This window comes from Temnothorax nylanderi, unplaced genomic scaffold, assembly GCF_030848795.1.
Source record: "Temnothorax nylanderi isolate EJ_2023f unplaced genomic scaffold, tnyl_v1.0 TNYL_tig0029_pilon, whole genome shotgun sequence".
Taxonomy (NCBI): domain Eukaryota; kingdom Metazoa; phylum Arthropoda; class Insecta; order Hymenoptera; family Formicidae; genus Temnothorax; species Temnothorax nylanderi.
In genome coordinates this window covers 889,162-915,749 of record NW_027249091.1, presented here as the reverse complement: position 1 = coordinate 915,749, position 26,588 = coordinate 889,162, and the positions used below count along the sequence as shown (strand labels likewise).

The following is a 26,588-nucleotide window of genomic DNA, read 5'->3' as shown; positions in this document are numbered from 1 at the left end:
CAAAGGACACCTATATAAATAATATGCATACTTCGTAATATTCATAAATATTGAGCGGTTTTTAATTGCACTGTAAATTACAAAAGTTTGTCTTTAAAGTCAAATCATTAAGAAGCTTGGCGATATTCCTTTGAAGAAAGAAATTCTTTTATTGCGAAATAACGAGTGTATGTTATTTCTGTAAAAGTATTAATTAAAAACATTATTTTTTCTCGTGACACAAGTTCTTAGCGTGGAATATGCATTAAATTATTATAAATAGAAATTATTCATAGCTTTTTGAGATTATATGTAGAGTTTGTTGAATCATTCTTTATGATAACAATGTTATAGTTTCAAGATTGACATCGAATTTATTTATGCACAACACAACAATGCGCGAGTTATGCCATTGTTTTCATAATTCAAGTTTTAAAAGGTATCTTTTATAATATGCATATATAAAAAAGATTATATTACTCTCACGAATTTTTATTACATTCATAATACATATATGTATTATATATTATATATATTATATTTTTAATTACTCAAAGTTTTCTACAGTAAATTAAACAATATTTATTTATAATTATAATACATATTATATTTTTCCTTTGATTTTGGTATTATAATTTTTACAATTCAATTTATTGATTTTTCACTTTCCAATTGATTTTATTTCTTAGCTTATACAGTTAGACTATAAATCGTTACAATTTAAAGCGTCTATTGTGAATGGAATACAAAGAGACACGCGCGCGCACACTCACACACATACACAACATGTTCAAAGCTCAAAATAGAACTTACTATTATCGAAACGTCATTGATGAGATCGATTTACTTGCACATTTGATATTTTATTGTGCGACAAAAATTATTGCGGCAAAAAGAATGAAAAAACAGAAGTTAAAAGATAAAGGAAGCAAACTGAGAACCAAGATAAACAAGAAAATGAAAAATAGAGAAGATTGGGTATATAGGAAAAAGTTTAAGAATAGGAAAAATAAAAAGTCAAGAATTCAAAAAATGGTTAAAGATAGAGAAATAAAATATGTAGAGAAAATTTAAAATAAGTTGAAACAAGCGTTGTCACTTCTTCGTTCCTTAAAAATGAATAACTAGTAAAAGTATATCCTTACGTTATTCTCATCATTCGAGATGTTAAAATTTGCGATTTTCCCGTTGATAGTTTCTTACGATACGAAGTATCGTAGAGTACAAAGAGAGCGCCAAAATGCATCGTGGAAAAGGGACAGGTCTGCAATTCGATTCGATTTTATGTGCCCTTTTTAAGAGTAGATACAACGACGTATTGTGCCTTATTACATGGATGCGAACAGTAGAATAGCGAACAGTAGTGCACAAAATGCGTAAACAAGGCAACGGGAAACTTGATGTATTATTCAATATTCTGACAAATGCGACGCTCGTAATAATATCTAACTTTTGCTTTTCTTCTAAACTTATCATGGAAGCACTTATTTATGAAGGATCCCTTATTTACTGCAAACTATTTATTTGTTGTGTCAGTCATTTTTTTCCTTTTTATTCATTTATCGCGATAAACCATGTTATGTCACATTTAATTTAGCTTTTGATGCCTGATCGGGATGCCCGATGTTGTATATCAAATGAGGGGGATTAATTAGGGACGAACGTCTCTCAAGACACCTTCGCGACTTCGAGGGTCTAATCGTGTACCATCGATACGTCCCTTGACCCTCGATGTCGGAATGTCGGCGTCGGCGTCGCGTAGGCCTAAACGCTCGATCCCCATCAATGTGCATTAAGTGCCATGGATTGTGCATCGCTTAATGCACGTCCTATCCGCGTCAAATTAAGCGTTAGTGCCACGTGAAATTAATTCTACGCCATAGAGAAATGAGAGTATCGTCATTATAAAATAATTACAGACTCGTTATAATCATGGTTTTTATGGGCGATTTTACAATAAGCATTAGCGCAACAAATTTCACGATTAAACTTCAAGCATTTTAAGTGATACGAAAGGTTGAAGATAATCTTTAATATGAAGAAAAATACCACTTTAAAGATACTTAAATATACTTATACTCTTCATAAGTAAATATATTTAATGAAAAAAAAACACTAGATTTTATTTTCGTGTTATTTTTTTTACGAATTTTGTATTTATTCCTTCTAATACACTTGTTTAACATTGTTATCCGATTCATTTGTCGGCATCGAAAACATTTAAAAACGCTGAATCCAAATAAATACCAGCTTGGTCACCCGTGCTTTTACGCGAGCGAGTCAATTATCAACTTTGAAATCGACGCTGCGACCAATCAAGTTACAACGGTGAAGTTACACGGCATCGTCCCTTTGAAAAATGTAAAATGTATTCGACATTCGACTCTGCAAAAGCTGAAAACTAGCGATGTGCTTCTATATTTAACTTGTTTTCGCAAACCATGCCGATTTATGCAAATATATATCTGCAGCTATAGATACGCAATGAATTTCATATGCGCTTTGATCTTTATTCACGCCGCGAGGTCACCGTGTAATTTTTAATATATGTTATTAAGTAGTAATAACAAATTTTTGCAATTAGTACGCAAAACAGCCTCAACGTAAACATTTTTAAAGATAGATATTTAAAACTATGTATTTTTTATAACATACTATACTTGAAAAGACATGTCAGAATTAAAAGGAAGACGATTGTGAATTTTCTACGCCCGTATAAGTGTTTTCTGACTGACGTATGTCTTGGAAAAGTGTATCCTAATTTGAAACATTTCTTGAAAGAACTTAATTTTTTTATACCGAGCTATCCTGCGTATTATTGCGACGTTTTCGTCGTTATTACGAACTCTTAATTATTCTAAATTCAACGCTTTATCACCCATGAAATGGCACTTCGAGTGTTAATGACCACCAAGATAATTTACGATCGATGTCTTTAATCGTTTCTAGAAACCGCAGCTGAATTTAAACGCTGAAAGTTTTCCTCGTGAAAGTAAACGGCCGCCTCACGCTTCCTAAACTTTTCCCTCATCCTTTTGTCCGCTTTCATGCAATCAATCGCACAAATATAGCGTTCGTTATGTTTGGAAACATCCCATAACCGATTAAAAAGTTTAGAAAGCTTTACGGTGTTATATGAAAAACATTCAGTTATTTTTATGTTATTTACTTCTGCACGTTAATTGAGAAAGAGACTATTGAATATTTTGTACATTTTATAATATACATTTCAAATGTAGATATATGAAAACAAATAATAATCGAATAAAAAATATATGTTTGAAAATAATCTCTTTATATTTGTTTTGTTAAATAATCTTTTATCGGTTAAAACGTTTTCCGTATACTAAAGTAAAGGGCAATTGCAATAATGCTTAATCTTTTGCATCTTTTGCATTGGGCACGAATTGGATTCTATGGAGATACATTAATTTGTCTTTGGGACAAAAAGGTTTACCAATATTGAGATTTTGAAAAATTTTAAAATCCACCTTACACATTGATTAATATAATTAATTAAATTAATTTTCTTGCAGATTTGACATTTGATAATTCTATTATGTGATTGCGTCGTACGCATCACGCGCACACAATCGGTAATTTAGTGAAAATTTCAACGTCAAAATCCGCTCTCGCCCTCGGTCATCGCGCGACAATGCAACAACAATTTCAATGATGATTTATTAATATCGGCGCGGAAAAGGGTGACAAACACGACCGCGAAAAGCTATAATTGGCAGCTGGCAATCGTGGAAAACGCGATCCACCTTCATTATTTTGACGTCTCGCGTAATTGGCGGCGCGTCAAACGCACAAAACGCTTTTCACTTCTTCGCGCTTAGACTGCAATTTAATCGAAACATCGTACCGAATTAATGGCACCCGGGCAAAAAGAGAGGAAAGAGGGAAGGGGTGGGATAGGGGTGGGATAGGGGAAGGAGGAGAGGGGTCAGTGCTGGTGCGCCATTGTTGGTCAGTGCGCATAATTTGGCTTTCATGAAAAATCCGAAATATTCCATCGCGATTTAAGCGAAATTAATTGCGGCATTAATATTCGCACGATGAAATGCGGTGGGCGGAAGAAGAGGATGTAATGCAAAATCGATCGTGACAACATTGCTTCTATGCGTACAGATATGTATCGGAATTACACGCGCGCGTATACACATTTCGCTTAAATCATCCCTTCATCTCTACTACTTTGTATTATAACCCTCTAATGGTTGGAGTCGGATGCGACCGCACGGCATCGTCTATTTTACAGTTTTTTGTTTTACTGCAATTATTTAAAATCAGTTAATAAACTTTTATTGTATATTCTTTTTCATATAAAAAAACAGAGGAAAAAGTTTTATGTTATTATTTTATTATTTACTTCTTTCACCCATTTTGTACATTGATTAAATATGTTCTGAAAAACCGCCTTGCCATTAGAGAGTTAATAACTTTTACATCTTTATTATTCACATATATCATTTATCGCAAATTTCACCATCATGAGAGTAGATAACTTAATTTATTTGCTTTAAGTCTTTTAAGTCTTTTACAGTTTAAATATTTAAATATTATTTTAAAAAATCGAGAACATTTAGATATGATGTTTGCATGAGATATTAGAAAGTATTCAGTTATTTGACGCATAAATTTCGTCCCGTTACTGTCAAGAGCCAAGTGGTAATCATAAGTGAATCGATTGGAGGACAATGCAAGGAAGAAATAAGGAAGAATCAAAGTTGAGAGAATATAATTATATTGAAACGTAATAACGTTATTTTATAATAATGAGATAACTTTAATTCGCGTTCTGGAATATAAAATTTTCAAGATGCAGGAAAAGACATGAAAATTTGATGTTAATCGATTTGTCGCTACATTTACTTTTAGAACGTTTTATATTTAGTTCGCTTCTAACGTTTACTAATAAATAAAACATTTTTTATCTCGAATTAGAGAGCTCACAAGTGACATGAAGTTGCTATAAAATATTACACGATAATGTTCAGAATGTACAAATTTAATTAGCACAGTTCGCAAGTTGTCAATTGACTAAGTTTGCATTTGCAATGCAATTATTAATTCAAACATAGATATTTCCACTAATAGAGAAGACGTAGCTTACAAAAACGGAAACGGAGACGTGACGAGTGGGGAATCCGTAAGATGCGAATCACGGGGAAATTTGAAAAGAGAAAAAGAGAAGCGCGGACGACGGCGAGGAAGAAAAGGTGGAAGAACGGCGTCGCGCCGCCACCGCGTGATTTGTGGAAAACAAATAATTGTCAGAGGTGTCAATCACAGCGCTCGTTGGCCGCCGTTCGTCCGAGGGTTAGCCCCCGTGATGAAAATCCGCCGATTTATTGGCCCGACCTTCTTTAGGCTCGTCTTCGAACGTCACCGTTGTCCGTCCTGCCGGAATTCTTCGTTTTGCTCGGATTTTCTCGGCTGAGTTTAAATTTAGATTGGAAAATGTGTTCGTTCTTTTAAATGAAATTTAACGGCAAACGCGGAAATTAAAATGGATCGTCATGAGAGACGCTATTTCACGTGTATCCTACTGTCTTAATAAGATCATTAATTCTTCAAATTCTTCGCGGGTATTTTGATCCGTCGCAAGCTGGACCGGAACATCGTTCAAATATAATCGCGAAATGTCACTTGCAAAATGCAACCTTTTACAAATATAACAAACGAGACGATCCTTGACGATTTTACAATGCGTTTGTCATTATTGTCGTTATCATTCCGCCGCTATTACATTTATTTATCGCTTCGCCACGTATTTGTTGCAACGCTGCCATTAGTTGCCCGTCACCCGTAAAAAGGTCGCACGCGCGTAAAAAAAATGTCAGAATGAAGTGGAAGAGCGGATAGCGGGCGGGGAGGGAGGAGCCAGGAGGGGGGGGGAGGGTGGGATTGGAGAGTTACGAATGGCCTCGTTATGGTATAGAATTATGACGTCGGTTATGAGAGACGCAATAATTGCGGGAAAACGCCGACCTGGCCACCGACAGAAATATTATTTATAGCTTCGAGGGGATGAGCGGAAATCGTGATACTTGCGATAGTAAAATATGACCGGCTGGTTTTGTCCGCGCCGAGCGTACATTGTGACGATGTCTTGACGCATTCCGATAAAAAAATGCATGATTTATCGACGTTAGATCGGGGGGGGGGGGAAGATGAGGAATAAGAAACAATGTGCAGCGGCGATGCTGCTGCTTTATTGCAACAACGATCTTTCGGATCCTCGATTTATCAGCAATCCTAACGCTTTGCTCCTTCGACTCGCTCAAGTTATGCTAATTTCCTTAGACTCCGCGCGACGGTAATACTCGGTTTTAAGGATCGTTTACGTTTCCGGCGGATGTACACGCGTAGGGCGTTTGTGACCGCGAGCGGACACGCGTCATCTAATTCGATTTACATGGTGTACATTATTTATATTTAATTTATATGGCCACGGCGCACACAATCCGCTCGAGTGGGAGAAGGAGCTCGGCGCCTTTTGTAGTAACACGGTAAGCCTATTAGCTCGCTCGTCCGTCTGTACATCCGTGGCGCGTGTGACAGCTTGCCGCGCCGAATGAATTTTAATGAAATCCAGTGTGTTAGAGGGAGCGCGCGCGCGCGAGTCCGGCCCCCGGCCAACTACCCCCGGCTGAATTTATCCGACAAATTCTCCCTCCGCGTTGTCTAATCTGAATACATGCATATCCGAGAGCCGCCGCCGTATAAAGTGGAGACGCGACGACGTGGACGGCCGGGCGCGTCGGCGTCGTTTTTCGGCGGGCACGTCGCGTCGTCCCCCGGACCGAGATTGAGCGCCGCTCGATTAAACAGTATGGAATCTAAAATAACATGGAATATTATATACAGCGAGATTGGATGTTCCGCGTATACCGTTTCCGAGGTTTTTGCGAGTTTGAAATTCACGGGATCTGCTTTACGATTCGAGCTGTGATAAATTAAATTATACGGTTACATTATTCCGTCGTGTTAAGAAATTCGAGATGGTGGAAATTACTCACGCGAGAATAAGAACAATTCGTGTTCGATACTAACCTACTTGCGTCTATTACGGCAATTAGAAGCCTTACTTACTCAAAATAGACAGATGTCTGATATCGTAACGTTGATGCAACTGAACTTATATTACGTACGCGAGAATGACCCAGATTTATTGTCAATCGACTCGACATTTATCCGATTTGGAAGACCGCGAGAAAATTATTTAAGGCTTCTGAAATTCTCCGCGCGAAAAGAGATGCTAATTGAAATTATAAGCTCAAGTTATTGTTGTATGTCAAGTGAAAGAAGCTTCAGTAAAATCCTTCTTTAAAATGTCTAATTTCTGATCGTCGAATGTGTATTTAAATATGCCCGTAATATTTGAAAGTAATTTATAAAAGTGAGAAGCTTAGGTATCTTATAAAGATTGTCGAGTAACCCACTGGTAAGAGAACAGCTGACTTGGCTGATAATTGGATGGTACTTCGGGAAGTGTTAAAACTGTCGAAACACCCTGGCGAAGAACCTCGAACAGCGTCGAAGATGATGCCTCGTAAGTTTTTTCCCCATCCCTCCCCGATCATCCCTTTTCGCCTGTCGCGATCCTCTGCTATTATTCGCGACTGCGAAGAAGAGAGCAAAACTCGTTTTAAAAGAACTTTTAACAATGCCAAGGAGGCACGAATTCGCGCACACTCCTATACTCCCTTTACCGGTTTAATCCTTAAGCAATACCTTCGTTTTTCTCCGCGAGACTATTAGAATGATTTGTTGTAAGTTCCTCACGGATTCTTGATGTTGTATCCATCAAGAAAGAATGGAAAAAATCTTGTAAAGTATATTACAAAATCTAATTCGTTAAAACCTGAAATATGAATCATAAAGTTATAAAAATGTAAAGCTCAGAATAAAATGTATAAAATAATACGGCATAAAGTCGAAATAATAAAATATTGTAGTATGTCACAAAAGTGCGCTGTCAGATTTCCAATGACATTTTTAATTTTTTCAGATTTTCATTTCGTTTGATATTCACCGGAAAATCAAACGTTAAAATTTTCCAGTGAATGGGAATCGGCAGTGCCCGATAACAACGACGTGAGCATTGGCATATGTCAGTAACATGATATTTTTATTGTCAGGATTCAGACTTTACCGTTGTTTGCGTGGGAGGCGTTGAGATCGGCTACGAAACTGATACAACAATAACAATAGAGAACTAAATATATCGATTACTTTTCTGCGCATTGTTGTGATACGATTGAATTGCTTTATGCGTACATAGCGGCGTGTATATCTGATTTCAGCAAATACCGCGCAGCGAAAGCAAAACTTCCGATTCCTATTCATTATGTACTTAATGTCGAGACACTGCCGCGTCGCCTGTAATACATAAACGAATAAGAAATTCAACAATAAAAATATCTTTCAAAGAAATGTCTACGCTTTTCTTTTCCATTTATTTATTTACGATCTGTGAGCTTCATGCTTCTATATTTAACTTTTCGCTTACGTCGAGCAGTTTCGATATTTTTTTAATATAAAACGGACAGATCGTACTTTATGGATCGTGTTTTAATACAAGTATTTAAAGGAAGAAATATCTCTCACAAGCACATTGTGTAATCGTGCGACACGTATGCGCGAGATCGAGTGAGCGATGAGTCTCATATCGACAATTTTATATTTAGCGGTTAAATATACCTACATCAAGGCGCGTGATTGATGATGATTTAAAACGAGCAGAAAATAAAGTATAAAGCAAAGAGAAGACAACAAGGAAAATATAACCTGAGAACAAACTGATGCAGTAGACTTATTTAATCATCGCATACTCGGGGATAACGAATTAAATTAAATCGCCCTAAATTTCTGCATAAAACTGGTTTGTCCAATTTCGAAGGAAGACGACGTGGCGGCTTTCCTTTTTTTTTTTTTTGGAAGAGAATTTTTCAAAACGATATATTTCGGGCATTGTGAATCCAATCAAAAGTACGCGTGCGCCTCGTAGTAAAAAGGAGCGCAAACGGAGGCAATTTGCAAGCTTGCATCTCCGGTATTTATGGCAAGCGGCAGTTCTGACATCGTAAAATCGCACGCGTATATTCCGCATTGTGTTCCCGTAAAGCGAAACTCCGCTCGAGCGAAATTCATCCGCCACGATATGACCCTCGATATTCACATTTTGCATGTCGCAGTAAGAATATCGTATGCCCCTCGTTACCGTTCACCGATTGCGGCTAATGGACTATGAGCGTACACGGCTCGCTATTATTGTAATAGAATAATTATCATCGCGCTGTTCGAAAGATCGTTCGCGTGGGAACGATTCGCGAAACTTTTCCGAAAACGATTTCAATTACACGGTGTAATTAACGTGACGTTTTTGCATTTTTATTATGCGCGAGATATCGATTCTTCTCTCGTTATTGTACGATATGCATTTTGTATTGGCTCGCCGAAGTCACACCGTTGAAGGAAAAATCTCGAGGTAATTCGATCTTAATTCGCGGGAACCGCATTACCGGATACATCCTGAATTATTCAAATCTAATTTATTTTACCGCGTGCTCCCACCTTCGAAGTTTTAAAGCAACAATCGCTTTAGCTTCCCTTAAAGCTGACGCCTCCAATTCCGGCAAAATTCTTCGCTTGATAATGGCAATTAGTTAAAACATTGTGGAAAACTTTTGTATAATTATATATATATCATAATTTATTAATAATATAATTATTTCAAGGAGACAATAGTTCAACATTGGTTTTTATTTGGTTGTTTACAAGAGACTACAATTTGTTCACACTGTTCTTATTCAAATAAAATGTTTAAGAGGTAGGGAGAAGGGGAGAGAAGAGCGAAGTGTTATGAGAGGAATTACAGTTTTTTTCTACAAAAAAATAAAATAACGAAATAAAAATGACACGCAACACCGTTGCGGCGTGTTACATACTGCGACAAAGGGAAGTCTTTTAAAGAAGTTCTCGTTGCCGGGATCTCGCGATTCTGTAAAATGCATTTAATGCCGCACATTTATTCCACCGTGTACCCAAATGTATTCAAGGAAATGCTCTCGTTTGCAGAGCGGCTTATACAGTTGTTCATTTGCGAAGTTGTCAATGTAGAGTATCATGGACTGTTATTTAATTGTGAAACATCAAAGAGAAGAATAGTAATAGACATATAATATTAGATTTCAAGGTATAAAGAGCGAGTAACAATGGGGTAAAAGGCATCTAGCGCCGTAAAGCGAGATTGAAAGATTGAGAGAGAGAAAGAAAAAAGGAGGAGGGGGGGAGAGAGAGAATGTGTGTGTATGTGGGTGCACGCAAATCTGACGTAATGTATACACTAATGTATTTTGCAAAACATCCTCCTGCTTGCAGTTACTACGCGTCGACCGCGTTTCCGCCGCGCTTAGCACCGCCGTTGAAGCGGCCGCGCTTGATGCCACCGACACGAGCGCAGCATCCGAAGCTACAGAAACAACAATCGATGGCAAACACCGGCACGATACCCGACTTGAATCAACTTAAAGTGTACAGTAAGTGTCGCGTTCGAGACGGTACAACGTTTTCATTATCCGCGATGTATACTTTGCCTCCTCTTCTTCTTCTTTACTTTAAGATCAAATATTTGGATCTGGTAAGGCGAATTGGTGTGAATTTAGTTGTCCCAATATATCTTTTTTTCCGTAAAAAAAAATCATGCATACATAGTTTAATTGTGATTAGTTTATGTTACTGTTATTATGCTTATTCTCCAAGTTTATAAGTTACCTCCTCGTAACACGGTCCCAAAGCCTCGTCGTGCAATGAAGGCTGGGTTTAATTGAAGGTATGTCGTAGGCAATCCAGATATACTGATCTGCGGCAACTGCAGGGAGATGTTCACGGAACTCGGGGAGCTGTTGGAGCACAAGCGGAACTACTGCAAGCTGCGGTTCACATGTAAATGTCACACCTTCAACGGAGCCGCCCCAAGTATGTACTCGAAATAAACTTCGAGGCGCCTCCTTCCGGTACGTAAACGCGCTCCAAATCCCACCGGGAAGATCCAGAATTAATAATTGCCCATCGCCCATCATTTTAATCGGCGGTTATTCTCGTCGATCATAATTAATGGCTCGATCATTTTTTTTTTGCAATGTCGTTGTGCCGTTCAATTAAAATCTTATATCCTATTTAAATTGAAACAGATTACTTACATTCATTATATTTGGTATTAATTGGTTGACGTGGTATTAACTGATGACAAATTTATGTCTTTTTGCACGGCGAATTAAATTACACAAACAAGATCAGCACCGCATAAAATCCTGTACATCATGTTCCGTTAAAATTAACGTATTAAATGAGCGTGTTGTGTCGTATTGCGTTGTTGTAAATCAAATAATTTTAGATATTGCATTTCTATTTAAAAAAAATCAATTTGTTATATTGTACAAATTCCATTTTCCTTACGGCGGCTCGAATTATGTTATTGAATCAAAAGAGGACAAAATGAGACAAAATTAATGAAAAATTGATTTGAGTTTTGACCCAAATTCAATTTATATAGAGATAATTTTTGCTATGCGTGCAAACAATTTAGATGTATACTAACAGATGTATTATGTTCTTGCTTCAAAATTTGTGTAAAAATCCATTAAGTAATCTAATATTTATCTGTCGCACATGTTATTGTTTCGAGAAATCAGTTTCTAAATTTTGTCTTACTTTGTTCTCACTGTGGCTCACTGTGTGACATCACAACTGTGTGTCTCTTTAGTTTATTTATTAAAATCTCGCGCAAACAGGAGACTCGACGGCGGCGTTGCTCTGCGTCCTCTGCAAGTTATCCTTTCCGAGTGCTTGGGAATTGATGGTCCATGCCCAGGCAGCTCACATGATCAACATTTACGAGCTGGGCACAAGAGCGCCGAGCCCGTCACGGAGCCCCAGCCTTGACCAGCCGAAAGAGTCGTCGCCTTCCCCGCAGGATTTCCAGGTTAATTCTCACTCCTCTTACGTCCTGTCTGAGATTTATTATTTACGCCGGCGTCATGCAGCAATATTTTACAAAATTGCGCAGTCTGAACTGAAGAATTAATAGTTTCCGCCTCGAGAAGGGCGAAGGGTGGAACGAACGGCTAAGAGGGGAGCTCGCAGTCCACCCTCGAGGCAAAGTGATTCAAAATAAAAGACATTTCACACTTTGATCGCTGAATGTCTATTCTATTTTTTGTTTGTAATTAGATTACTGCCTGGTAATTATACACGTAGAGAATTTTTTGTTATATTTTACCCTTAAATTCACTACAAACTTGGGACAACTTGGCAACCAAGGAATTTTTAAAATATACAAAAGACATTTTACAAACAACGTGATTAAACTTACCAAGCAGATTGGTAAATTTTGAAAAATTATTAAAATTTCCTAGATATATTTTAGTAAAATTAATCAAACATATTTTATATTTTAATGTAATAGATATTAATATTTTTTATTATGGTGGATATTAATCAGAATAGCTCGCATAAAATTCTTGGTGGTACATGTTGTCCCACAACTACCATGATTTCAGGGTAAATTTTAAGAGAAAATTCTCTCCGTGTAGTGGAGTTTTTTAACAATTACACATTTAATAATGTAATACCGTGATATATTTCAGTCGGTTGATACACATATACACACACACACACACACATTGACTTACAAGTTTCTTTTTTTCTCATATTTAATATATTTGTCAGCAACTAATTAACGAATATCCGGAATTGTTTTATCGTCGCGCACGTATTTTTCGAGTAATTAAAATATGAGATTAACAGAAATATTTGACTCGTTCCGTAGATATACCTAATTATCCAGCCTGGCGGCGACCAGATCATTTAAATAAGTAATATTCTCTCACTTTCATTAATTAATTTGCGTTTTATTACCAGCCAACGATTAAATTACTTGCGCTGTAATATTAGAGATCTTATGTTATCGATAATGCAACCCTCATGGGTGAGCCATGCTTCAAAGTTTATTTTTTTTTCATACGAGATATTTTATATCTATATATTTTTAAGCTTATCTATTTCTCGTGAACTCTCAAACATAATAAATAGACTTCAGCACTTTCGGGATTCCTTACTTTAGATAGTAAAGGATGTCCAGCTTCTAAAATGTGTCCCGGAATTATTCTCTATTTCCTTAATTATGATTTGATTTGCTCAAATAACACCGATCTGTATGCAATAAGTAGGTCACCAGTATCGAAACTCAATCGTATATAAAAAGACCAGTTTCGCCGCGCAGCTCATTTCAACGTGCCGTCTCCTTCTCTCTCTCTCTCTCTCTCTCTCTCTCTCTCTCTCTCTCTCTCTCTCTCTCTCTCTCTCTCTCTCTCTCTCTCTCTCTCTCTCTCTCTCTCTCTCTCTCTCTCTCTCTCTCTCTCTCTCTCTCTCTCTCTCTCTCTCTCTCTCTCTCTCTCTCTCTCTCCTCTCTCTCTCTCTCTCTTCTCTCTTTTCGTTTCTGGCAAAACGAGACGTAGTCTTCCGTCACATTTATCGGAGCGTTGTCGCGAAGAGATCCGAGGCGGCAACAAAGAGGCATCGCGACGATACGCGTCGTCTGAGACACGAGATATATCCGTGGACGACGATGCAGACAGCCTTCTCGACAACGCTTGACGTGCACGATTTTCACGAAGTTGTATAGAACCGGAGTAAAGGTGGAAGAGGAGGGGGGGCGAGGGGAGAGCGCGCGCTTGCACTCGGCAAAAGCAACCCCAGTGACCGACGCGAAACACGTCGATTCCATCGAGGCTAACTCTGGGGTTGACGTATCGACAGAGAAACATATGACGAAGTAATATTTTTCCGCGCCCCCTCGGGTGATGGCATTTTCCCGCCACTCGCTCACCATCTCTCCCCTTAACAGTTTTCCCATCGACAGATAGCAAAACCGAAAATTGTACTTTTGATGTTAAATATCGCGGAAACTATATTCGTTCCTAGGAATATCTACTCTAAATACATTTTTTGTACGGAATAATAGGATAAAGGATTTTTCATTTAACGATGTTTTTCTTTTCTTTTCACGTATTAACGGTAGCACATTGTTATTGAAAAATGTGTTATGTCGAGGTAAAAAGTTGGCCCGTTTGGAAAAGAATATATAGAGAAAGTACGAAATTTTAGTGGCCTTTGATGATTAATCAATGTCTGATCCAAATGTATACTTCTGTCAATTGCATCAAGTCTTTTAAATAAATGCTGCTATTTAAAATATGTATAAAGTGCTAAATTTTAGAATTGAGAAAGAAACGGGATGTGAAAGTTTTCAGAAAACACAGTCGCTAATGTTAGTCGCTAATGTTAGTCGCAACATGTCGCTTATTAATAAATGAGCACGCGCAATACAATACGATAACGTTGCTGCAATTTTCTGTCATGACTCGTGACCATAGACAGCTTCTTGCAAGGATAAATGATTCCAACGTGAATACCTTCGTTAATCAATTCCCCTGTCCGCGATAATCTCGCGTAACGGTATTGATCTATGGAATCTATGACAGGAAATCAAGGCTACGGATTGCGAAGAGCGCGTGGAAGAGGAGGAACTTGATGGACACGAGTTAATACCGTCCCCCGACAGTGGCAAGTCAACGGACAACGAAGCGGCTCTGTCGCCGATCAAGATTCGATCTGACGTTAACGGGTTGGATCACGAAGATTGCGACGAATTGATCCACGTCGAGAACACCACGCAGGCGTGCATCATGCATACTCTCAGCATTGTAAGTCTTCAGTTCTCTTCTATTTTGCATCTGAAAAACAAGCATTAAGTACATGAATGATATATATATATAAATATGAAAAAATTATTGATAATGGCTAAAGCGATGAAAAAAATAGCTTTTGAATGTTCCACTGCCGAAAGAGTTTTTATATAAATAAAAAATATCTTATGGAAGCAAACATTTTAAAAGTATATTAATTAGAAAGAACATTTTCTAATTAATATATTTTCGAAGTCGCATCGTACTGCCTAGTATTATTTCTCTCTTTTCGGTTTTCTTTTTATTCTATTACTCTCTAAATTTCTTGGAGTGGGAATACTGCCACTCCGGTGAGATTTTACTCACTCCAAAAGAGTGAAATCTTACTCCAAAAGAGTGAAATCTTACTCCAAAAGAGTGAAATCTCACCGGAGTGGCAGTATTCCCACTCCAAGAAATTTAGAGAGTATAATATGAATAAAAGTAAGAAATCTGTGAAGTAAGGAATAGGAGATAAAAGATAGACGCGTACGATTCTCTGTCACGATGCACGGGAGCGACATGGTGACAGAAATACCGACTTACACTACGTGTCGTAAGGACCGTAAAGAGCGTAAAGATCGTAAGAGAACCAGCATAGTGGCACTAATGACTGACGTCGCTCTCGCCACGCAGCAGTTAAAAGCAGTCATCCACGATAGAGAATCGTTCTTCTTGGGTGCATATTAACAGGAGCGTCATAAATCGACGTTGTCGGCGCCAACGACGACTACGACAATGCCAGCGACAGTGATGCCGGCGTCGCGGTATCTTTTTTTTTTCCATGCGCGATAAATCGTACCGTTCTGATTGCCGCTAACGACCACGGATAAATTACAGTCGTCGAAATCTTGAATTTTTGCAATATTTAAACTCAATCACAGTTTTCAAAATCAATATTCTCTAGGCCATTATTGAAATTATTTTTGCATAATTCTGTTGTTACAGGACTCGTCCTTGGAGCTGAATTCTGACACGAACTCGAGGACAACTTCTGGAACGGTGATGGCCTTGACCAACGGTTCATTATCGGCGAAGGAATAAATGAGAGAAAAAGAGAAAAAAAATATTAAAAGGAAAAATAAAAAGAGAATATTCATCGGAACGGTCTTCCCCGGCCAACCAACGAGACATATCGATCTCCTTTAAGGATAACGCACCCGTTTGTATATAGCTTAATTGCCTAACAAATTATATTCAGGATCGTTAGATCCCGTGGTCTATGCCGGCTGATCGGATATCGGTCATCTTCCCAAAAGAAGAAAAAAATATCAGTATCATTCTGAACTTTTTACGCACTTGCAATTCCACTTCAAACTTTAATTGAAAGCTAATCCAAATGGAAGCAAAATATTATAGGAAATCGGATTGAGTTTAATTATTTGCATTGGATATTATTTTTTGGAAAAATATTAATTAAATTGCGAATTTCTCAATTTTTACGTACATTTTCCACTCATTAAACTGTAGATTTTATTTATTAAAATTGCATTGAATTCTTTTTAAATACCAGAATATTTTCAGATCTGATATTTGAATTTCTTATATTATTCTGAATTTTGTGACTTATAAATTTTAAAATTTTTAGTTTTTTTATATTATAAAAAACGTTTTATATTAAAAATTTAATATTTGAATATTCACAGCTTCTATCTACATAAGAGCTTTAAAACATTATATTTCATCCTGAAGGCATTAAGTTATTAAAGTTTTAAATTTTCAGATTCATAAATTTTGTATTATTATTGATTATCGTTTTTGTTTGTTACTATTTAATAACGCTTCTAAATGTCTGAAATTTATCAACCACGAGATTTCAAATCCACATAACGCAATTGTAAATCACAGATAATTTTATATTTAGAAAATTGTATACACAATATAAGTTTATTATTATTCAACTATATAAAATCAAGTGCTTTTGTCATCTTGGTGGCAAAAATATTGAAGATAAGAATATTTGTGGACAACATATTAGTCAAAACGAATCATTAATGGATTTAATATCTCTAGAAATCCTAAAAATTATTTATTTATTAGTTATTTCCAGCGAGAATTAATTTCTTCAACAAATATTATAACATTATTAATATCGGATATAAATAATCCTTGAATATTGGCAAAGTTGTTTGTTAAGAAAATAAAGAAACGTCTTATACCTTCCTTTCTATAGCGATCGCACATGCGTGTAGATTAAAAATATAGATTGTCAAGATTTAATTATTTATGAAAGAACTCAAAGAACATATCTCCCGATAAACAATGTGATGTCGATGGCGAAATAATAACTGAATTATAATACGAATTTAAACTTCGATCATTATTAAAACGGCAGGTCCATTTCTCTGCTGTTACCTGCTCCGTTCCGATTTACTTTCATTTGGAGATTCTTAATCAATCATACTACACACGATTTAAATAATTGTTATCTATTTTAAGAAGGAAACGTAGCATAGAGAAAGCGAGAGAAGAGAGGAGGCTCTGTTGGCGGCTGTTATACAAATTCTATGTTATTACAATTCTATATTATATGTTTATTGACTTTACTTATAGATACATAAATCTATCTATATATACAATTCTATATATATACAAATAATTTTAAACAATTTAAATAATTATTTTAATGTAGCAGTTTAAGTAGCCATAAAATCACATATATAAATTTACCATTATATATTTAGAAGTCTATATATTTACGAATTTTTTGGCACTTTATTGTATGTAACTTTTCACTTTGAATTGTATTTAATATTTATGTAATTCTTGATTTATAAACGTGAGTATGAATCAAAAAACAGTTACATGTGCATACGAATGTGAAGTAAATTATCTCTTCTTTTCAGGAGAGTAACATATTTCATTTTCAATCAATTTATTGTCTTTAATGTTTTACTGTTGTGACTTTCCACTGACAATTCCCGTAATTTATGCATATCAAAAATCCAATAATCTAGGTACAGGTGATCCTCGAATAACACAGTACTTGAATTGTACGAAGTCTGGAATAGCACGGTAAAAAATTGTGACAATTTTATTTATTTTTCAAAAGTTTTTTTTTGTTTGTTAAATAATTCTTTGGAACCAAATGCCCAATTTTATATGGCTCTGAAGTGTACGGTTTTCAATAGCACGAAACGTATATAATCTTCAAAATTGTATGAATCCTAAGTCTCTCGAATAAGAAACCGAAACCAATTAATCGTGTCGTTCGAGGGTTACCTATCACAATATCATTTTTTGATACAGCCTGCACAATTCGTAAATGAAACGCAATCACGAGAAAATAAAGATATCGACAGCCGGAAAAAAAAATCGGTCGAGCTTTTATCGAGGCCTGACGCGCTTCTCTTCCTGCGTTTTTTTCTCTGTAAAACAAGATATTTATTACACGACTAGATGGTAGCGACGAGAGTTATTTGTTTATAGCCCCATATATAAACAATGTTTTATGGATCATTAATGTCTAAATAAAATATATTACGTCTTTTAAGTCGTCTTTTCAATCTTGTCCTTCCTCCACTCCCTTTACATAATATTTACGTGATTTAACAAATTGATGTCTTACAAATTTTGTCCGTGATAATCTTTATTTAGTACGCGAACGTTTATTTTTTAATTTAGTATTTTAGCAACGCGGCATTTCAATAATTAGATATTAATTGATAAAAACGTATGACGAGTAGAAATGGTTATTTAGCTTATAATAAGTAATTAGCAAACAGTCTCTCATTAGAACTAGTTTTTAACGACATGCCAAAGGGCAAGGAATTTCGCGGTTCTTGGCACGTTCATCCCTTCAAGCGGCGCCTAATTACTACGAGGTACAACGTAGCATCGCCAGGCATTACGGCGCTTTCCGCGGTTATTCAACTGTACTAAGAGGCTCGTTACAAAGATTTCACCGTCTTGCTGACCCCTTGACGTTACGTGTAACAAGTTTGCTATTTCTTCAATTAATGATCGAACTCGAATTCTGCAAGTGTTAAAAATTTCTCCGACTTAACAGTTTCATCGATCAGCACCATTTTAGTTTTTTCAAATATATAATAAAAATAAGAAAATTATATTACGAAATAATCTATGGAAGATATTTTTTTGACGGGGTTCACGTCACTCCCATATCTATTCTCCTCCTAATGCGAAGCACTTTAATAAGCGCTTTTACGCCCATCAATATGGCGGAGTTTATCCTCGCGCGTATCTAGGCGATAATGGAGGATTCACAAAACATTCAACATATCCTCCTAGTAGATATCGGATGTCGCGTACGTTGACCGTTACGTATTGCGAAATCGCGTAAACCGTTAAACGGGAAAGACGTCGAGAGATGGAGAAGCGCTTATCACGCAAGAAACGCGGCCAAAAACCAACGGCCGACTTACTTTTGTCCATGTCTCTTTAGAAACATGATTCGTCCGTATTGCAGCGTTTGTAACTTGTATCATTAAGATTGAGACTGCGTTATGGAGAAACAGGTAAGTTATTCCGCCCCCTTTTGGGAGAGCGCAGCGCTTACTCGCGCTGCAAACAGCACCAAGGAAAATTTCTAATAAATGAAACTTTTCGAGTCGCAATTCTTGGAGTTTTGACTCGCTCGTCACCTCTCAGCTAATTATATTCTCCCGCTGTTCCTCTCACTTCAAAGAGTTTAGAATTTTCCACTCTCTCAGACAAAATTCTATTAGGAATTCTTGGAATCGCGGTGCTTGCAATTTTAATTAGCATCGTTTTTTTTTTGTTGATTTCGTCCCGCTGATACTTTGCCGACTTGTTCTTTATCGACTTCTCCTTTCTCCCTTCTCTGCTCCGCTCTCCGCTAGATGACAACACTTCGCGGAGAAATGTGTATAAAGGAACGCAAGAATGAGGATGCTGTAACTATAACGTACAATATAAAAGATCTTTATACAATTGTATTCGTAGTTTTATATGTCTGTTTGTATAAAAAAGAAATACTGTCTTACAGTCTTCTAAACTTATTCTTTATATCGATTCTTTTCTCTCCTTTCTCTGCTTCGCTAGATGACAGCACTTCGTAGAGAAACGCAATGGAGATAATAATAAAAAGACTTACTTATAAAACACTATAAAGCGCAATAAAAAGATTTTTATGTTTATAGAGCTTTATTCACAGTTTTATACAATTTATCTGTATAAAGAATCTCAATAAAGACATACTATCTTATAGCCGATCAAATTCAATAAAGGCTTAACTTTATTGCAACGGTTTCACAAAGTTTTGCAATGAGGTGATTTTTAACTAAGCTATAATTAAATTATAATTAAAATTTTACTAGAATTAATAAAGAATAAATAAATAAAAAATAAGATTATTTTACTACTATATTTGAATATTAATAATTTAGAAATTAATTTATACACACAGGTACATGTTCATCGAAAATGTTTCAGAAAAAACACCGCCAAATTAACAAAATTTACCATGCTTGCCAGCTCAATTTAGCATCATCTACATGTATCTACATGCATATCTGCGTGTCTATAACATTCGGCGATAAATTCAGAATTCAGGTATTTTGGCAATAACGGTCCGCGTTCTATTTCATTTTCGGTTATTGCGCTGCTTCGTTGACCGGCGCGACTGTTTATCATTCGGTACAGGCCTTACGGTTAAAAACGACGAGCAATTGTGAACGGTAGTTGACTCCGTGGTAGAGGGGTGGGCATGTTTCACCTGCGACAAACTGAACGGTATGCAGATATGGGAGCCCGGGTAAACCGACCGCCTGTGGACTACTGTGCGGTAGTAATCACAGTCACTCCGAACAGTCAACGACATCCGCGAGACCCACAGGTGGATAACAGGTACATTATTTATCGAAATTTACACTAACATTTCCCTCTCGGCCTTTCGCGTACGTGCTTTCGAATTAATGTATTCTGCCCTTCGCGCTATCTAAATATCAATAAACGCCGCGTTGATACTTTATCATCGTTCAATTTGTTGGCGTAAAATTTTTTTCTTTTTACTTACATTTGAAAAAAAAAACTGCACGGCGATCTCTGTGACTTAGCGATTCATTCTCGTCAGATTAAAAGATCTTATTATACGAAAAATTGTGAAAATTGCAACTGTACGATGCACGATGCGTCAATTACAGAGACTTATACATTTTTCAAATGCTATTATAGCATCGTGTTAACACAGTACGATACAACTTTAATGCAATACATTTTTATGAACATAATGAATTCCAAATTATTGTCCAGTAGCATATTGAACAAAAGGGGGAGCTGCATAAGCCAATTAAAATGATATATACGAGAATTGAGTAAATTAAAATGCAACGAGATATTTAATCACGTTGCAATGTAGAGAAAATTATTATCGTGCATTTATATATTGGCAAAATAATTAAAGAATTAAATTTGCACTTAATATAAAGGTTTTGAATTTTAGCACGAATCGGTAATTATATCTTGTTTATACTTTGTGTGAGTAACAGAGATATAATTATAATTTAGAGTAATTCATAATTACTACATGTATCGTCTGTCCTAATTTAATATACTAAAATCTACTTTTTACGCTAATGTTAATTGAATAATTGGGAATAAATTCGCAAAAAAATAGAGAAACATTATTATAAATTTAAATCCAACAATAACATATTTTTCTTCTCAAATATTTTTGCAATTGAATAGTTAATACTTGGGTATTTGCATTTCATATATAAAAAACCAATTATTTTATTTAATATTTAAAAACTAATGCAATATTATTGGCATTATAATAAGCATTTTATTACAAGCAAGTTTAAAAATTTCTAAAGTCAATTTAAAATTATTCACAAATTTATTTGTAATTATACAACTTTTTAATCATATTAATATATTAATATCATATTTATATATAATTAAAATATTTTAATATCATATCTTTATTTTATATTTGCATTGGACTTTACTCCGTTTGCCAAAATGGTACTGGATAAAAAGAGTATAATAAGATTAAAAATATTAAAAACTAAAATATATATGTACACGTATATACGTCAACATGTATATTATTTACTGGAATGGAGCCACAAAGTTTCCAAATTTATTTCATAAGTATTTGAAATCTGACTTCCTGTGTCTCCCTCTCTCTTTCTCTTTCTTTCTCCGTTTCTCCTTTCTTGAACATATCAGCCAAACCGTTAAAAAAGTGAGTTTCCCGCTATGCGCTTCGCGTTCTCCACGTTCCAATTTCCGCCGCGGTGGACATCAACGTCCAATTTCGTCGCGATTCGGTGTCCTGGCTCGTCGCGTGACCAATTAAAAGAAGATCCTTAATTGCGAGGCAGTCTCGTCTGTGTCTAACTGTAAACCGCGGGCATAACTGTGCGACGCCGCGCCGCGCGGCGGTAACGGCGCAAGATCCGTCATTCTGCGTTGGAGATTTGTTCCGCTATATCGCTGAAGATACCGACCTCCTGCTCGAGTCGACGACTCGCGTTTGCCGGTCGTTTGTTGCCAATGCTCGCAACGTTAAGCGTGCCTATAACAGTGACGGAATGACTCGACACGTAACCGGAAACTGTCAACGCCAATAAAATCCTGTTCCGTGAAACAGTACCGCGCGTTCTTCATTCCCGATCGCGAAGTCACGTTACTTCTTCTACAGGTCTGAGACCCCGTGCGTCGATATCTCAGAGATTATTCGCGCGAATCAAGTTCGAATTGTCTATCAGACATTACTTAAACACGAAGAACTTATTTAGAAAAGGCAAAAAATGAGAAAAAATTACAAAACAAAATATAGTAAAGGTAAAAAAACATTGAAGGGGAATAATTACATCTGGAACGCCACGCGTACAAATTCTTTTGTTGCCGTAATTTCGAACACGATAGCGTGAAGCATTGAACTTTCGTCGACGGAAATCTGACGCGATTTCGAGCCATGGTAAGCGTGCTCGGGCGAACAATCGTCTGGGCGGATCTATGCGAGTCGGCCGGAACTCGGTATAATGCCGCGGAAACGGCCTGGGAAATTATATTTGTCATGGAGAATCGGCCGTGTCTACATTGGAGGACGATTCGATGCGATCTTTGACCGTGCGGCGACCGGACGGAACGGTCATTGAATGTGTATCGCCGGACCTTTTTTTTTTTATTAGATCCAAAGCGTTGGATCGGTGGAAAGTTGCCGGTGACATTCACGGTTCGAAGTGGATGCTAACAATCAGACCGATACGCGCGAATGTCGCGGCTTCATTTTATAGAAAAGGAACGTATGAAAGTCCAATCTGATCTAAATCTGTATTAAATCGGTCGAACGTCCTACTAATTAGCACTCTATATCAACTTATTATTATATTAACTTATTTTATTTTCAGTTTGTGCTGATTTAGTTTCGGCACTTTGTATTGCAAATAAATAAATCTACGCCATTTCGTGACACAGTATAATAATTAAAAAAGTATCTATAATATTCGGGCCAAGAATGTATATGAAAAAATTGAGGATTTTATAATACCTCACGGTAAAAGATTCGTTATCTCGGAGTACCAATAACGAGTAAACAATATATTCTAGTAAAAATTATAATAAAGTTTTTATTGTCCTGAAATACATTGATATTATAATGGAAATTACGATATTTTTATTCAAAAACATTGTTCGTTTTGTATTTCATAAAATAATTATTATAATTAAGAATATTTTAACATGTAATTTAATACAATCAAAATTCAACACGAGAAATCTTTTATTTTTAAATACTTTGCTTTTATATAAATTGTACATTTTATATAACATAATTAATAAAAATATATATATATAACTAATTGATTATCAATTTTTATATCATAAATGTTACTTTATCATTATATCCCAACTTTATATAACAAAATGTTATAAAAAAAAGGAATGCTTTTTTATTTTAATCTATACCGCAATATTTTCACGAATAAGATACACGTATTAATGATCTTTGATGTTTAGACTACAATGCCGTACCTGTCGGCGATGTTTCCATTGATCTTCCTGCTGGCCGGAGTCAATGCAGCTGGCATCGGCGAAGCTTGGCAAGTTACGCCACATGTGAAATCAGTCTACACGGATCATCCGTTTCGATCACGATCGGACTCCTCGGCCTTCGAGGTTCGCACCGTAAGCGGAATAGGTCGTCTGGCTCCGTTCGACGAAGCTCGAAACGTTCAGAAGCATCCGGAACTCACTACGCCGGGTTTCGTGGAGCCGAACATCCTTCGGGAAGCAGCCGAGGAAATTCTTCGCGAGAATAAGAACCTCGAGCACTTCCGAAAACTTCTAGAGGACTCACCGTACGACAATGGCGAGGTTGAGGACGATGTCGTCAAAGGCGACGCCGTACCTATACAAAGGATTTTCCAGAAGACACTCATGATGAGAATTCTACATGCGGACAAGGAGAACGATGACAACAACGAGCAAGCCACGAGAGGTATCGTACAGCGTATTCGTAGGCAAGCGGAGAACGAGACGAGTATGGAGAAGATCTCGACGACGAAGAACGTGCGCGAGGCTCGTGTGAACTCTCCCGAGACATGGTCGACCGCGGCGCAGCCGATCTCGGTGGAGTTCCGTCATCGTATCCCCTTAGATCAGGTGATCCAGCAGCAACAGGAGGAGGAGGAGGCCGCGGCTCTATCCAGCATATACCGTAGGCATCAGGCACCCCGGGCGGACTTCGTGACGGGCCAGCATCATCGACGGTACCCGGACTATCGCGAGTCCAGGGATATGCCGGTCACCAAGAACTACGACGACTACGATCAGATGTCCTGGTACAGGAACGCGATACGCGAGAGAGATTACGAGTATCCGTCGTATCGCCGTGGATACAGCTACCAATATCCCGATCGCTACAGGACGGAGAGGGATTACTACATGCGGTCGCCGAGCGAACAGTCCTACGATCGTTACGATCGTTACCGAGAGGACGATCTCGATTTCTACAGGAGCCGACCCTCCGCGCCGAAACCCCGACGGATCATCTACTACGCTACCCTGCCGGAAATCGTGAGGAAACCGGTGGACCTGAGGAACTATCCGCGATACGACGCGGGCGCGACCAGAGCACCGGTCACGCGGGACGGCGCCTACAAACGCGTGCCCGGCAACGTCGATCCCGGTAAGTATCGGTACAGACAATCGTATAGCGGTTACGATCCCTACATGAAGAGAGCGAGCTATTACGAACGTCCGTATGAATATCCCGAAGACGATTCGCGACGCGTCAGAGTGTCAACCAAGGAGGACTTGAGGAACGACAGATTCGGAGGCGCGAATAACGAGCGGAAAGTGAGCAATCTCATAGCGATTAGGGACGAGTCGGGCAAGCTGCCCTGGCCGGTGCAAATCGGCACGGAGGTCAGCATCAAGGACGACGAGAGGATCCCCGGTCGTAAGATCTTCGGCGAGTCGAGCATCGGCTACGAGAGATTCCAAAGTGCGCAGCTGCAGAAAGCGCCGGACGCGACAGGATCCAGCGAGCTCCAAAGCGACAATTAACGCGCTGAGGATTACACCCATTTGCATTAAAAAAAAATTAATTCTAGATTTACTTCTCGACGGACAACAATAGAAGCAATGTTATCGAAATCATAAGTTTGCAAATGCAATTTTGGGAATGTAATATTTAGATGACATTCAAACAATGAATACATGGAAATAAATACATGATTTGGATACTAAAATATATAATTTAGAAATATATGATAATTAAAAAGAAAAACAATAGTTGTATTTACAAAGTTTAAAAAGAGTCGATAAAATTTAATTTTACTACTGCGATAAGTTTATTAAATATTTTGAGATGGCTTTTTAAAGAAAAAGGATTATCTCTTAGTAATACTTGAAATGCTGCAGGGTTTATTTTTACAGATAGATATTTAATTTTAATAAGTGTTTGATGTCGATTGTCAAGCGTTATCGTGAGATATCCTGAGACGGATTGTGACTATAAATTGTTAAATTTCAATATACGCAAATATAGCATTATTAAACATATAAAATAAGAAATCATTAAATCTCGATCGTTAATTGATTAAATTCTATCGTAGTTAATTTCATCGTCAAAATAAAACATCCAAATCACACAATTAATTAACAATGTCATATATACACAGATATCTAATTTATTTAGATTTTGATATTATATATTACATATCAATTGTTAAACTCCAATTATAAAATATATTTTAATTTTTTATTTAAAAAATTACATAAATACAGCACAATGCAAAGGGAAATAGTTAACTAAATGCGTTGGGTATACAATTGATTTATTAGTTGAGCATTTCTTTCTTATATATTTAGATATTTTGATTCATGTAAGCTGATATCTATACTATTTGTATTTGTACTTATTAAAAACCTACGTTTGAACATCTTCCAGCAAAGTTTTTGAAGTACGAATCTCGGGAAAGCAAATAGTCAATATGAAGTAAATATTTTTGATGTTAATGTCCTTTACTATGTCTCCTTTATATGTCTACAACCTGATTTATAATATAAAGATAAGTTTAGTAATATCTGCGATAAATAAATTGAAGAATTATTTAATACATGTATAAGACTAAAATACATTTATTTTATATTTTTAAGAATAAAGTTCCAAGATATTCAGTTTCTACTAAATCAACTAATTTATTTTATTTTAAATTTGTGTGTTACCAGATTTCTCTTTTAGAACTATTCCATTCAGTTCCTTAAATTGAAAAGCAATTTGTAAAGAAAAGGAGAAGTAATATATGATTACTATTATATATGGCCCGATTACTATTATATATATATATATTTGTTTGATTTATCAAATAAGTT

The 26,588-nt window shown here is 36.7% G+C and overlaps 2 protein-coding genes across 2 annotated transcripts in view; both read left to right on the top strand.

Annotated features, from left to right (window-relative positions):
- Nucleotides 1-18,270, top strand: part of LOC139770395 (uncharacterized) — a 76,468-nt gene extending 58,198 nt beyond the window's left edge. Inside the window, exons 5-9 of the mRNA XM_071702302.1 lie at nt 10,372-10,529; nt 10,834-10,968; nt 11,784-11,974; nt 14,535-14,756; nt 15,726-18,270. Of these exons, the coding sequence (XP_071558403.1) occupies nt 10,372-10,529; nt 10,834-10,968; nt 11,784-11,974; nt 14,535-14,756; nt 15,726-15,821 (802 nt within the window). The 3' untranslated portion in view covers nt 15,822-18,270. The remainder of the gene's footprint in view (nt 1-10,371; nt 10,530-10,833; nt 10,969-11,783; nt 11,975-14,534; nt 14,757-15,725) is intronic.
- A 5,462-nt stretch (nt 18,271-23,732) lies between these two features.
- On the top strand, nt 23,733-25,350 carry LOC139770356 (uncharacterized). The gene has a single exon (XM_071702255.1). The coding sequence runs from the start codon at nt 23,733-23,735 to the stop codon at nt 25,275-25,277; it is 1,545 nt and encodes a 514-aa protein (XP_071558356.1). The 3' UTR covers nt 25,278-25,350.
- Nucleotides 25,351-26,588: the final 1,238 nt, after the last annotated feature.

What these genes read in the sequence shown, in the direction of transcription:
- LOC139770356 (XM_071702255.1), top strand. Translation starts at nt 23,733, where the DNA reads ATGCCGTACCTGTCGGCGATGTTTCCATTGATCTTCCTGCTGGCCGGA.